At 48.6% G+C, this 15,021-nt stretch overlaps 1 protein-coding gene, 1 long non-coding RNA gene and 1 pseudogene across 2 annotated transcripts; 2 read left to right on the forward strand and 1 right to left on the reverse strand.

The window, feature by feature from the left end:
* Positions 1-536: 536 nt before the first annotated feature.
* Positions 537-2,103, reverse strand: LOC141042095 (uncharacterized). The gene is made up of 3 exons (XR_012203914.1): positions 1,695-2,103; positions 1,169-1,610; positions 537-1,089 (listed from the first exon to the last, which is right to left on the reverse strand). It is a non-coding gene; the product is annotated as an uncharacterized lncRNA (long non-coding RNA).
* Positions 2,104-11,320: 9,217 nt separating this feature from the next.
* On the forward strand, positions 11,321-13,749 carry LOC109750919 (BTB/POZ and MATH domain-containing protein 2-like; annotated as a pseudogene).
* A 26-nt stretch (positions 13,750-13,775) lies between these two features.
* Positions 13,776-14,537, forward strand: LOC109750918 (BTB/POZ and MATH domain-containing protein 3-like). The gene has a single exon (XM_020309837.1). The coding sequence runs from the start codon at positions 13,776-13,778 to the stop codon at positions 14,535-14,537; it is 762 nt and encodes a 253-aa protein (XP_020165426.1).
* The last annotated feature ends 484 nt before the right edge of the window (positions 14,538-15,021 follow it).

Below are 15,021 nucleotides of genomic sequence, written 5' to 3' on the forward strand. Positions count from 1 at the left end.
CCTACCCTACCCCTTAATATCCCCACTAACAAATATTAGACATGTCTATATATTACGAAGCTATATATTACAGAATATTAACGGAGCAACTAATACAATTCACCCTCCTACAATTATATTACAAATATTTGCCGTAGCAACTACAAATATTGACAGATTAATTAGTTGACATCTAAAAATATTAACAAAAACTACCGGAGCACGTACGAAAAATAAAATGTGGGCTTAAATATACCCTTGAAGCGTGCGTGCGAAGGATGAAGGACGAACGGCGGCCACCAAACTGCCGGTGCTCCGGCTCGAACGAAGAATGACGAACAACAGCTTCACCTCCACCACAGTGCTCCAATTTACCACCAGCACATTGCAATGCTTATGCAGCTCCGTCTGAAGGGGGTTTTATAGGTAGAGAGGAGAAAATGGCGGGAAAGAACGGCTGCGATATGGAGGGAAAGGGTTGGCGGGAAACGGGTGGCGGGAAACGGGTGGCGGGAAAAAGTTGGCGCGAACATATGGCGGGAAAAAGTTGGCGCGAACATATGACGATGATGACTTCATGTAGTTTTTATGCTGTATGTTGTGAGTTCAGTTACGTACCATTTAATTTAGATATAGTTCTATCTATTTGCTTGCAATGTCTCGTTGTATGAATATTATGTTCTATCTACATATGATCTTGTAGTTCCGATAACAGAGTACTAAAATAGAGTAGGCATATGTCTCGTACATAAGTACATAGTCATTTGTCTCATACATAGAATAAACATAAGTCTTACACAGAAATAGATGGTAATGTCTCTACTGATACAGATACATAGAAGCGTCAGTGACGACGTCTGGCCTGGCGGGGAGGCGGATCTGGAATCGGGGACCATCCCAACCTGTCGGGTGCCCTAACATGACGAGGAGGAATCTCAGACTCTCCCTGGTCATGCTGTCTATCCTGTGTGGGGCCTGGTGGAGGAGTCGAAAACATGTTCATCCACTGGGTGTGCTGCGACATCTGAGCCTGTATGTTGTCCTCGGGATGTTGATCACTCCCCCACGTATCATGTGATGCCGACATAGACGCCTGATATCCATAGGCCCCTGCGCGATGGAACGGTTCATCATGAAGAATGAGGTCGCGTCAATTAATATTGAAAACAATAAATATGAAGACACATACCTGCTGGGTGTGACGTCTGCTCTGGCTGAAACATGAAACTGGAGGGACCGTGCTGCTGTGGCTGTGGAGAAAACACGAAGCTCGACGAGGGACCGTGTTGTTGTGGCTGTGGAGAAAACACGAAGCTCGACGTGGGACCATAGTGCTGCGGGTGCCACGTAGAACTGCCAGGTTGGTCAGGACGGGGTGGCCTGGTTGTCGGCTGCTGTGCTAGGCGTGGACGTGGTTGATGTCGTTGCATGGAGTGACGCGGCTGCTCCTGCTCGTGCTGAACAACATCGGTTCTCCGGGTGCACGTGATAGCCTCGTACACAGTCCGTATCTTATTCTGAATTCTTTCCAAGAAGGGTTGTACCACTGGACGATGTTGAAGAAGAGGTCCAGACGATAGTGATCGTCCAAAGGTGGTCACGTCGTCGTACAGTTCGCGTGTCAAGGTAGCCTGCAAATTTCCATGACGATTAATAATGTTTGTCTCTTGCACGTCAAAGTATGTGGCAACATTACGTAAAGAAAAATATCTTACCGCGTACTGCCTAGAGCCCGAAGTATCATAGCTCGGGTACATATCCGACGGAGTAGGATCCGGTAACTCCTCTGGGTGGGAGTACTCAACAATGCGTAACCGTGTTCCGGTCATGTAGCGCCGCAAATAGAGATTGAATTCATCGAGATCGAAATTGTGATTCTCGTGCCATAGATTTGTGTTTGCTGTCTCCCATTCTATAACATACGGCTCTAGTCTAACTAGCCATTCAGCAGTTGTCCTGTTCATGCGCTTCCTTGTCGTCCTAAAATTGTGGTGTGTGTTCAACAATTACCTAAAGCTTCGAATGGAGTACTATGAAAGAAAATGCAACATTGAAAAACTGGTTAATACCTGTGGATGTGTGCTGGCACCGGGTTCTCTATAGGGGGAGGTAGCTCCAACTGTAGAAGACCAAATTGCCTCATAACCCTCTGTTGTGCCATCTCCTCGACGAAGACATCGAAGAGGATCTTCGATTTTGTCATCCAGTAATCTCGGTCCCTTGTGCATAGCACAGACATACCAGCAGGGTATCTCGCTTGTATGGCTGCTGCCGTGTAGGGCTGCCAGATTATCCCGGTGTACGCATCGAACTGCTCGTTCAATGATGTGTACGCCTTCCTGGTCTGATCACTAGCAAAGCGTCTCTGCAGAGAATAAAAGTTAGTAGCCGCTCGCATCGATCGATCTCTTGTGCAGAAAAAGTTGCATTAAACTACAACACGGTGCATACCTTGCGACGAGTCCAACACAGACCGAAAGTAGGCATGTCGATGCCCTCAACATCAAACATGGCGTCTATAGGCTCATGAACCCGTACATCTGGTCGCCCTATAGAGAACCTCTCCCACGACCACAGCTGTAGGAATAGAGGGCATCCAAGAAGGGCTGGCTTTCTCGATGTAAGCTGGCAACCGTTGCACATACCTCGGTATGTAGCCGCTAACACCGCCGAACCCCAACTCCTCTGTCTGATCTGATCCGCCGTCTGAGCGCTCGCTATCTCGAGTGCCATAGGGATGTAGAGGGCGCTGATAGTGGTGACATGGTTCTCCGTGAACATCACCTTGCCGAAAAGCCACAGTAAGTAGGCCTCAAGGCTCCGAGTGATCTGTTCCGCAGTCAAGGGCGCCCGGAAGTTCTGGATCTGCATTAAGCGAAGAGAAAGTTTTAGTAAGCCGCAATTATTTTCTCTACAACTTTATGCATGATAACTTGAAGAGAATAGGTAGGGGAAATTACCCGGAAATTTAGCAACCACTCATACTTAGGTCCGTGATGCTCCCATACCGGATCGGGAGCATCCGGAAAAACACCGTGAAAACGTTCTGTGAGAGCTCGCTCCCAACCAGCCGGTGCGTCCAACGGTCCTACGGCATGACCTGCCAACGGTAGTCCCAGCAAAAGTGACACATCCTCCAGAGTAGGAGCCATCTCTCCCCATCTGAAGTGAAACGTGTGGGTCTCTGGCCTCCAACGGTCCACTAAGCAGCTCAGCAAAGACCCATCGATGGCGACGCGTTTCTCACCCGGGATAGACTCAACCAGACGCGCGAAAGGTAAAAGGCCGGCCCATTTCAACCTTCATCAGAGAACTTTTCAGTTACTGTCTCCCATTTCAACCATTAATATGCATGTCAGTGTGCAAATTAATAAAGCACGTACCGCTGAAGCCATCCTGAGTGTATCTTCCAGTTTTCCTTAGGAGTGCGAGTGACGAGAGGCTCAAGCTTGCGCTCATACCATATCGCACCACGATGACCCTTATCAATGTCCCCATTCAGCAACCACAATCCCGACATTCCTGCACTTACAAAATTCAGAACAAAGTGCCACACTTAATAAAAATTCAGAACATAGTGCCACACTTAATAAAAATTCATAACGTAGTGGCACACTTAATTAAAATTCATAACATAGTGCCACTCTTAATAAAAATTCAGAACATAGTGTCACACTTAATAAAAATTCAGAACATAGTGGCACACTTAATAAAAATTCATAACGTAGTGGCACACTTAATTAAAATTCATAACATAGTGCCACTCTTAATAAAAATTCAGAACATAGTGTCACACTTAATAAAAATTCAGAACATAGTGGCACACTTAATAAAAATTTCAGAACATAGTCCCACACTTAATAAAAATTCAGAACATAGTGTCACACTTAATAAAAATTCAGAACATAGTGCCACACTTAATACAAATTTCAGAACATAGTGCCACAGCACACTTATTATAAATTCAGAACAAACTAGTGCTAGCTTAGCTTCTTCCTCTCGCCCTTACTCCTCTACTACCTCTACCTCCTCTTCTTCCCCGGTTGCCTCATCCACGCCCAGTGACGAAAGTGGGACAATTAGTGTCCCTATGGCCAAATTCATTGCATAGAATGCATTGCCTAGTCGGACCTCCTGCTTCAGATTCATCCATATCATTTCGGATGCGCTGACACTGCCGTCTGCCTCTACTTGTACGCATATGCTCTGGGTTTGGAATGTAACGCCTATCGGCGGGGTTGACGCTGTTGAAATTACCCATTGCTTGAAAACCCATCAGCTCACCTGTCCAGGTATTGAGGACAGCCTCTTTCAGAAAATATGGAGACACAAACGATATTGCGTCCATTCCAAGCTGCCCGCAAGCAGCAAGTACATGTGAGCAAGGTAGGTGAAGCAATTTCGGTTTATTGCATGTGCACTCACACGTTGGCCAGGCTTCATTGCCAATTTTCACCTCATGCGTCCTCAACTCATTTGCACATCCGAATTTGTTGTTGGCTAAGCGGACCTCAAACCTTCTTTCTTGATTACCGATGGCGACTACAGTGTGTGACCTAGCTTTTTGCATCTTGTTGTCCATGTACTTCGTGACTCTTTCACAGTACCGTGTATTTGGGTTGTTCAAGATATGCTGCTCTGCTATTTGACGTCTGTCTCTGAAATACTTGACCGTGCCATAGAAAATACCCTCAACGATGGCTGTAAGTGGCAATGCCCGGTTTCCTCTGAGGACAAAGTTGTATGTTTCCGCGAGGTTCGTTGTCATGACACCGTACCTTGCTCCATGTGTGTCATGTAGCAAAGACCACCTCTCCAGAGGCTCATGCTCTATCCACTGCTCGAAGGTTTTAATCGACCTCCCGAGCCTTCTCCTAGTAACAGGTGGGTCAAAGCCTGGCAGGTCACATAGCCCAACAGCCTCCTCCTCCACGGCCGCTGTTCCTGTTGCCAACTGTGCAGCTACTGCTTCAACATGTGCCCTCACCGCTGCATCTCTTGCAGCTTTCCTGTCCCTCACGTGTCTCTGCGTGCACACATTAAGTCTGTCGCGTATCAAATTGTACTTCCATAACTGGTTCTGCTTGCAGAGTTTTTTGAACAGATTCATCAGGTTCTTATTTCTAAACTGCGAGAAGAAATTAGCCCCGAGATGGCGCATGCACCAACGGCTCTGCAAGTCCTGCCATGGAACTTGTTCCTCAGGGCCTGGGTTTGTCAGTGTCCTTATCGCACTGAGTATACCTGCATGCCTGTCATGAAGGATGCACACATTCGGCTTCTCCTTGACAACTGCCTGAAGAACCATGTCCAACTTTCAATGTTCTCACTCTCCACAAAAGCAAATGCCAGTGGGACGACTTGATTTTGGCCGTCTTGACCTATGGCTGTCAGTATCTGACCCTTGTACTTGCCTGTGAGAAAAGTACCGTCAACACATATCACCGGTCGGCAATGCCTGAAAGCTTCGATGCATACACCGAAAGAGAAGAAGAGACGATGCAAAACCCTCACAGTTGGGAACTCTGGCATGAACATGTCTTGGATATCGATATAGGTGCCTGGATTCCGCTGCTGCAGGGTGTGGAGGAGGTGGACAACAGAGTCATATGCATCAAAATAAGAACCAAATCTCCTCTCAAGCGCTGCATGCTTAGCCCTCCAAGCCTTGCCATAAGAAATTCTGTACTTCAACCTGGCGAACACTTTTGTCTGCACTGCCTTCACTTCCATAGCTTTGCCTTGCACTATCTCATCGTAAAACAGTCGAGCAATAAGCGTGGATGAAAGGTTGGCATGATCTTGAGGGATGCAGGGAATAAGACAAGTGTGATTAACTAAGTCACTTATCACCCAACTTGTGCCATACTTAGGGAGAAAGCCGTGCACCCTTGCGGGACAATCTGCATTCTTGCATACCATTGTGAGGTTCTGACTGGACACCTCAGCTTTGAAAACCCTTTGCGTGGACATTGCCCAATTAATTATTGCATCCTTCAGGGCTTGCTTGTTCGGATACATAGCACCCGTCGCAATATTGTTCTGGTGATATTGCCAGGCTGAATCATGTCCATCATTCACGGTCATTGCAGATGATAAGTCATGATTCCACCATGCAGGATTCGGGACCTCCTCTGCATTTTCTTCTTCATCTGACTCGTCAGAATCATCGGCATGACCCCTTTCAACATCGGTGTCTTCTTCTTCCATCTGGTTCTGCATGTGCCCATCTACCTCGTCAGCGTCCACCTCGCCATTGTAATCACCATCGGCATTTCCTCCTTCTACCTGACTACTCTGCCCTGGTTCATAACCATAAGCATTTCCTCCTTCTACCTGACTGCTCTGTCCTTGGTCGTAACCATAAGCATTTCCTCCTTCTACATGACTGCTCTGTCCTTCGTAGCCACCCTCCCCTTCATGTGCAGTGACCTCCTACACGACGGGAAGCACTAAAGCAACAGGATTGCATCCCCTTCGTTCACAACCTTGTAACCACCGCACCCAATCGGAGTCTCCCTCTATTGGCCTCAAATAAAAGTAAATTTTTGAACTTGACCGTGTCCACAATGCATGAACACCGACGGTGTTTGTTTCAGTATCAAGACCTAAACTTGCCGCAATCCATTCTTTCAACTGACTAACAGACCATGTTTGTGGTGCGCTGATTGCAACCTCTATGTGAGTAAATTCACTCAGATCTGTTCCCAACTCATTTGGACAGTACCAGGACCATAGTAAAATCTCAACTTGACTACATCGGACATCTCGACTCACCTATTTTTTTTCAACATCGAAATACAAGTATTAGACATGTCTATATATATATTACCAGGACCATAGTAAATAATATAATAAATAGGCCCATGTTTACTAATAATAAATAGGCCTCAAATAATAATAAAAATATAACCGACAAATATGATAATTCAGTTTATTTGAATTATATGGCCATGTTGATGTATTTTTTATTTTAATCTATGTTAAAATAATTTAGAAAAAGGCATGCGTCTTATTTCTACGATCATGTAAAATTCTTCCTTGCTAAGAAGTTTTTTTGTTAAACTACAGCGTGGCCGTTTAAAAAAAACATTGTGGCATTGCTTGTTATGGGTTAAACTTTAGAAAATACGCATAATAAAGGTTAGCGGGTAATCCGCTTCATATTCGCATCGGGTACGGACTGAAACGTTTTTTAACATGTAGTTCTACTTTTCCTATTTTTTGCTTGCTTATTAAATTTTTATTATGTTTCCAACTCTTCAAAAAAATCTTCTTGTTCGTTTTTTAACATCGTTTTTTAACATGTAATATTATTCGTTTTGCTATGCACATGCCGCCGACCCCAACTCTTCAAACTCTTTTTTTTTAACATCGTTTTTTAAATTTTTATTATGTTTCCAACTCTATTTTTTAACATCGTTTTTTAACATGTAATATTATTCGTTTTGCTATGCACATGCCGACCCCAACTCTTCAAAAAAAAAACTTGTCTCTTCTTTCCAAGTTTTTATTCATGTTTCCAACTTCTTATCCCGCAACTGTGTACCTACGACTATATTACGAATAAACGCACACAAATTTATTTTCACATCAAACGAAGCGTGCGTGCGAACGAATAATATTTACGTATACTACCGGGGCAAATAACAATATTTCCGTATACTACCGGGCCAAAAAACGCACACAAATATTTACGTATACTACCGCGGCAAATAACAATATTTACGTATAATCCCGGACCACCTACGAAAAATAAAATGAGGGCTGAAATATACCCTTGAAGCGTGCGTGCGAACGAAGAACGACGAACGACGAACGACGAACGACGAACGACGAACGACCTCCACCACCACCACCTCCACCACCTCCACCACCACCACCACCTCACCACCCCAACTGCCCCAACGACGAACACTGCCCCAACTTCACCACCACCACCTCCACCAAAATGCTCACCACGACCACCACGAGCTACCCCGTCAGTAGATCAACACCTCTTTTCGCTGCCCTAAATGAGTTGAACCCATTCACGGTGCCAAAATCGCGAAAATGTAGCTCATTTAGGTGCACAAATGGGTGTCATTTTTCTGTAGAGAGAGGAGAAGGAAGAACACAGAAGAAAGGAGCAACGGGAGAAGAAGAATGGAGGAAGGAGAGCAGGAAAGAAAGAGGGAAGGAGAGGATAAGGGCGGGCTGGCCTGCGCGCGTCAGGTCGGCCGCACCCTGTCGGCCACCAGGTGGCCGATCGGCCTGCGGGAAGCCGACAGGGGCACACCACGCCGACAGGCCGCTGCCTCCCCCCTCGCGACGTGGCACGACCAACCACAGGCCGTCGCGTGGCTGCCCGGCCTGCAGTCGGCCTCTTGATAGCCGATCGGCCTGCTGTGGGCCGACTGGGCTCAGTCGGCCTGCAGTGGGCCGACGGTGTATTATTCTTGTAAATTCTTTATTGTGCATATTATTTCTGTAATTTAAAAAAAAGTATTATTTAAAAAAATTGACCTATATTTGGCTGCCTCGAGGCTATTGGGACCCGTCACTAGGGTTTCCCGCATCCAGAGCGGAGTGTAAGCAGCTGGGTGGTGTGGCGGTTAGGTTAGTTTGAGTCCCAGATCCACAACCTCTCCTTCACTCTTTCACCGAGGTTGTGCAGATGGGTCCAGGGAGGACCGTCGTGGTGACAAGCGGCCACTGGAGCCGCTGGAGCCAGATTAGGAGCGACGCTGGGAGTGCAAACTATGTGACCAGGCCAAGCGGAAGGAGAGCTAAGCGCGCTAGACAGAATTAGAGCCGCCGCCGCCATGGTGGAAGCAACAAGAGAAGTGCTAGAAGAAGCAAGTGGCGGCCCGCCATGCTCCGGGGCTCCAGCGCAAGGAGCGCGCTCACCCATTCTCCGGTGACCGTGTCAGCGATCCATTCAAGCTGCAACACTGGCAGGATTCGCGCTCCTCTTCCTCCAAGGGCCTGACGGCGCTGGCCTCTAGCTCAGCGATGCAATCCGTCTCCATCGACAAAGCTGGGGGCTCGGAGTGCTTCAAGTGCGGCCGCTCCGGGCACTTCCTGGCGCACTACGAGTTGGATCCGCTCAGTGTGTTATGCAAGGGGGAAGGACATGCGTTTGCGAACTTTCATGGCAAGACGCTGCAGCTCCAGACCATGAGGCCTACGATCCCTGGGAAGGGCTTCCACGGCCTACAGTCCGAAGAGGATGAAGAGGCGACGTCCGACGCGCTGCTCGAAAATGAGGCCATCATCTCGGCCCCTCCTGGCCACCTCTCCGTTCTTATCTTGGTGGACAAGCTGAAGAACCTCGTGGATGGGCCATAGTTGAAACAGATGCTTAGGCGGTGGGTGGTCTGGAGCTCCCTCCAGGGCGATGGGGGGGGGGGGGGGGGGGGGGGGGGGGGGGGGGGGCAGCCCTAGCGCTACAGCCGCCGCCCCTCCCGCCCTCTCCTCCACCTCGGCATCCCCGGAGACGTGCACCGGCTTAGCTTGGGCGCCACCAGTGTGGGGACGATGGAGATCTGGGCTGCAACCCCACGATCTGGAGGGATTCGCGGCGCGATATCGCCCTCAACCTTTGTCGTCCCGGCGGTCCGGCGCTGCCCCGGTGGCTTCGTAGGGGGGGATCGGGAGGGGACTTAGCCGAGTGGCGGTGCTTGATCCCCGGAGCAGCGGCTTCGGTCATGGCGGTGGTGGCGTCCCCTCCGCCAGGGATGACGGGCCAGGTGGTGGGTCCTCGTGGCGGCGCCGGTGGCAACGGATCTTGGGATCCCGCTCTCGAGGACATCGTAGGACGCGCGTGGCGGCCGAAGCTTCCTTCGGCATCGACGCGGCTGGATGCGGGATCACGGTGGTTGTTGCCGTTGTATGGGCGACGACAGCGGCTGGCACCACAGTGGGTGCTCCCTGTAGTGCCCAGAATCGGGGCGGCGACCCCTCTTCATCAACGGCGGCGGACTCCGGGATTGTGTGGGTGATTCGGAGTCTGGATCTCGAGGTGGTGACGGCCTTCTGAGGCTGGTGGCGGTATGGGACGTCCCTTCCATCAACAGATCGGGTTCGATGCGGCTCTGCAAGTGAAGCCATCGGTGGATGTGCTACCGGCGGATGATACGCATGGCATCTTATATGGAGACGTCAAGTCATGCCTGCTACCGGTAGGTAATGCACGGTGGCTCTGGCGGAGGTGTCATGTTTAGCCTGTTGCTGTCGGATCGAAGGTGGTGCGACAGTAGCAGGAGGCAAGCGGTATGAGACGTCTTTGTCTTTTGTTGTCTCCTCCAGAGGTATCCGACTATCGAGGTGTCGGTAGACGGATAAGGGCGGATGGTACAGACGGCTTCAGCGACGAGTTTATGCACTCCGGTGGAAACACAAGATCTCTGATCAGACTACGTCGTCGCACGCCTGTGTCGTGTCCTTGCTGAAGGTGGTGGACTGAAGCTTCGCTTTGGGGATGAGAATCCAGAGTTAACCTTCAGGTGGACTCGCCATCACCAGCGCACGTGCGGAGATTCCTTCTTGAAGGCGTAGCCTAGGAGTTGTGTATTTTTCGTTTATGTTGTGTCTTGTATCATTGGGGTTAGTGGCTATATGGAGAAGGTACTGTCGCGAGGTATACGACATCAGGGTTTGTTTCTGCTTTATTTCCAGATCGATGGTGTTCGGCTGCTGGATTTTGCACTATTAATAATATATGACTGCATGTATCGTTCTGATGCAGAGGCCAGGGGTTATCATCCTTTTCAAAAAAAAAGGTGGTGCGTGGTGTGTGGTCGAAGAGAAATAAACGAAGATCTGATATAGCAAGCATTTTACATAGGAGACTGAAGATGTTAGCGGGAATCTTAAGAGCTTTGCTATAGTTTTTATTGGCAAGGGAAGCCAACGGTGTAGCACATCTTTGTGCAGCTCGGGCTAGTAGTAGCACGAGGCGCTGTCTCTGGATGAATTGTATCCCCAGTTTTGTAGCTAGCCAACTACAGATCGATTGTAATACTCCTGGTTAATTAATGGGATTTTGTGATATGAAAAAAAATAAAGAAAGAAAAAGAATAGCAAATCCTCTCCCATCGATCAGAAGTCGAGCACACAGGCGCCACGTAACCGATAACAACGACTCTTTCTTTCTTCGGTTCCTCTCCCGAGTCGGATGCGCACGTATACGCGTGCAAATCCTACTCCCCATCGGGACTACTTGATTAACTCTTTTCTTTGGATTCCCCCTTTATATATAAGACGCCTAGGTACGGCACATACGCGGGTGCAAATTCTGTTCTAGTTTAGCAAGTTCAAGACCAATTAACTCCCTGTCTGTTCTCCACCGCCGCCGGCCATGGCTAACAGCATCTGGACCTCACCGGAGATCACGTCACCTGCCACGGTCTGGGAGCAGACCAGGACGCTCAATTTCGAGGTGACCGATTACCTGCAGCTCGATGGCATGGGTGTCGGCGAGTCCATTAGTTCGCCCGTCGTCCAAGTCGGCGGCTACCAGTGGAAGATCAAATTCTACCCAGACGGGATCGACGAGGACTGTGACGGCCACGCCTCAGCGCTTGTGCGCTGTTACAGCCAAGACACGGATCCGAATGTGACCGCCAAGTTCAAGCTGAGCATCCTAGAGAAAAGGAGCCAGGTAAATGTATCCAGCTTCGATGCGCCGATGTGCATCTTCTCTCCGTGCGATTTCCCTACATGGGGCTACCAGAAATTCGTCGACAAGTCCAAGCTGGAATCGCTGTCGCAACTCGGGGACGGCTGCTTCACGATACGGTGTGTCCTCACCGTCGTCACCGACGAGCCACCGTCTCGGGGGCTGTCTCGGGAGCTGCCCAGCCAACTCTCCAGCCAACTCGAGAGCATGCTCGAGGACGGGAGAGGCGCCGACGTCACGTTCCGCGTGGGCAGCCACAAGTTCCTGGGGCACAGGTGTGTTCTGGCGGCGCGGTCGCCGGTGTTCAGTGCTCAGTTCTATGGCCCCATGGCGGAGAAGGACAAGCCGCGCGTCAAGGTCGTCGACGTGGAGCCGGCCATCTTCCAGATGATGCTTCGCTACATCTATACAGACTCAATGCCGCCACCGCCGCCGCCCGCTGAAGGATACAGCGTCGCGGTGATGCAGCACTGATGGTCGCGGCAGACATGTATGGGCTGGAGAGGCTGAAGCTCATGTGTGAAGATGAGCTGTGCAACATTATGGATGCATCGACCGTTATGAGCACGTACGCGCTGGCGAGTCAGCACCGCTGTAATCGACTCAAGGATGAGTGCGTAGAATTTATGTCGTCAAAAGAAGTGTTGGCCGCCATCCTCGAGACCAGTGAGCGCTTCATGCCACGTTGCCGACCACTGCCATTGGAGGGGGATCATGAAGAGGAAGAAGTTGATCAATGCAAGAAATTCAAAAGGACTCGTACAAAATATATGTTTTTTTTTATGTGCATAAAGAACATTTCGGAAAGTGCCTCCACGTTTGTAAGCCGAAAATGTCTGAAGATTGATGTACTAAAACCTTGGTGTTTGTTGACAACAAACTTGAAAAATGGAAGGTTTATGTTTGCCTTATGAAATTCGCATACAAACTATTGCATTCCCCTTTGGATCCCTTGGGTGTTGTAAGAAAATAATTAATGACCATATACAGAACCCTTGTGCACGAATGAGCATATCTCAGATAGCGAACCTCATATGGTTAGGTTCTTTGTGGTGGAACTAACACACAGGGTTTAAGTCCAAGACTCGGCATTGGTAGTCGTATTTTCCTGTATTTATTTCAGGTTTTACGACGATATTCCTTCAGTGAGAGGAATCTTCAAATAACGACATTACTTTAATAAAAAAGTAGAAACGCAAGTTGTGTCTCCAGATTTTGTTTGCACCTTCAAGTATAGATTTGATATGTCACAGATCTGAATTAATGATTCGCGGAACTATGATTTTCATGAATGAAAAAGTACAATGGGTGAAAACGAAGCAAACTATGAAAGTTCTGTTTTGGATCGGTGTCATGTGCTCCCAGGTTGAATAATAGAAAATAAATAGAAAATGAAATGAAATTTGTCAAAAAAATTGTGGGTTAAATTTGTGATTTATTTCATACATGTTAAGTGTTAGTGTCCGCGGTCGTGAACACTTTCATGCGAAAATGAACACTCATGCCCAATGTTCTCAAAAAAAGAACACTCATGCCCAATAGCAAATCGACTAACCCAAAACTTCTCAAAGAGGACCAGGAAAAAAGTAAGCGCGAATTTTAAAACAAAAATCAACTGACCTAAATCTATTTTTGTAAACGCACCTATAATCTATTTCCAGGCAAACTAACCCATAGCTATTATCCGCAAAAAAAAATACCTATAGCTATTGTAAGTTTAAAAAAAAGACACTCTCAAGCTCTAAAAAAAATACAGTACTCCGTACTAGGAAGAGACCAAGGTTAGTCCTAAACAAACTCTCAAGCTCGATATGCACTTCTGTGCTAAAAAAAGGCTCGATATACACTTGTGTATCGCCCATCGCCAACACGGATATGCTTTCCGCGTCTGAATATCCAACCTTTCGACAGATGTTTGTACTTGTTTCCCAAGTTGAGAACGAGGCCAAGCTCTAGCCGATAACAAGGCTTGCAACTTTGTCATCGTAAGTCTGAATGACTCCTTGATTTTCTTCCGTTCTTTCTTCTCATATATATTCCTGTCAAAAGCTAGGAGTATATATCTACGCGCGTGCAAATTCTGTTCGAGTTTGAGACCGATCAACTCACGTTTGTCCCTCTGCCCTCGCCGGCCATGGCTAACAGAAGCTCGACCTCACCGGAGATCACCCCGTCGAGATCAAGATGCATCGTGGAGCACGACACCGAGAAGCTCAGTTTCGAGCTGATCAATTACATGCAGCTCAAGGGCATGGAGGTCGGCAAGTTCGTCAGCTCGCCCGTCTGCAGAGTCGGCGGCTACGAGTGGGAGATCAGATTCTACCCGGATGGGCTTAACAAGGAGTATACCGGCAACACATCGTGCTTCCTTTGCTACCTCGGCAAAGACCAAGATGTGAGAGCCAAGTTCTCGCTGAGCATGCAGGAGACAAAGGGCCTGCAGGCACAGGTAGCCAGCTTCGGTACGCTGGATTACGCCTTCACTACGGGGTTGAACGAGTTCGGCTACCCCCAGTTCGTGACGACGTCGAAGCTCAAATCCCTGGCTCGCTTCGGCGACGGCTGCTTCACGATACGGTGCGTGCTCAGCGTCAGCAAGGAGTCCCCGCCGCTGGAACTACACGATGACCTCGAGCGCATGCTCGAGGAGGGGCTGGGTGCGGACGTCACGTTTGGCGTGGGCGGCCGGGAGTTCGACGCGCACAGGTACATCATGGCGGCACGGTCGCCGGTGTTCCGGGCGCAGTTCTTTGGCCCGATGGCGGAGAAGGACATGAGGCACGTGGAGGTCATCGACGTGGAACCTACCATCTTCGAGATGATGCTTCGCTACATCTACAACGATAAACTCCCGTCCTGCAACAACGAGGGAGGAGGCTACAACGCTGCAATATAATGCAGCATTTGCTCATCGCGGCGGATAGGTATGGGCTGAACAGACTGAAGCTCATGTGCGAAGAGGAGCTGTGCAAGAGGATGGACGTGGAGACTCTCATGACCACGTTATCGTTGGCGGATCGGCATCATTGTGAGCGGCTAAAGGATACGTGTGTTGAGTTTATGTTGTCCAAGAAGGTAATGACCGCCCTTACAGAGACCGACGGGTTCAAGGAGTACATACACACATATTGTCGACCATTGCCTTTGGAGGATGAACTCAAGAAGAAAGGACAGCCGTCGACCGAGAAGGAGTAATGTTCCAATCCAAAAATCCAAAAGGGTATGTATGCATACCAAGAGTTAACTTCCTCGCCTTTTTTTAGATCGTTTACACATTTTTCTATCAGCTCATCATACACCATATAGTGGTCACAGAACAAAGGGCCGTTGTGTACTCTTTTATTCATTAAGACGTTATCTGAAGTATATGCGTTGCGCTG

Source organism: Aegilops tauschii, chromosome 2 (assembly GCF_002575655.3).
Source record: "Aegilops tauschii subsp. strangulata cultivar AL8/78 chromosome 2, Aet v6.0, whole genome shotgun sequence".
NCBI classification, from domain to species: domain Eukaryota; kingdom Viridiplantae; phylum Streptophyta; class Magnoliopsida; order Poales; family Poaceae; genus Aegilops; species Aegilops tauschii.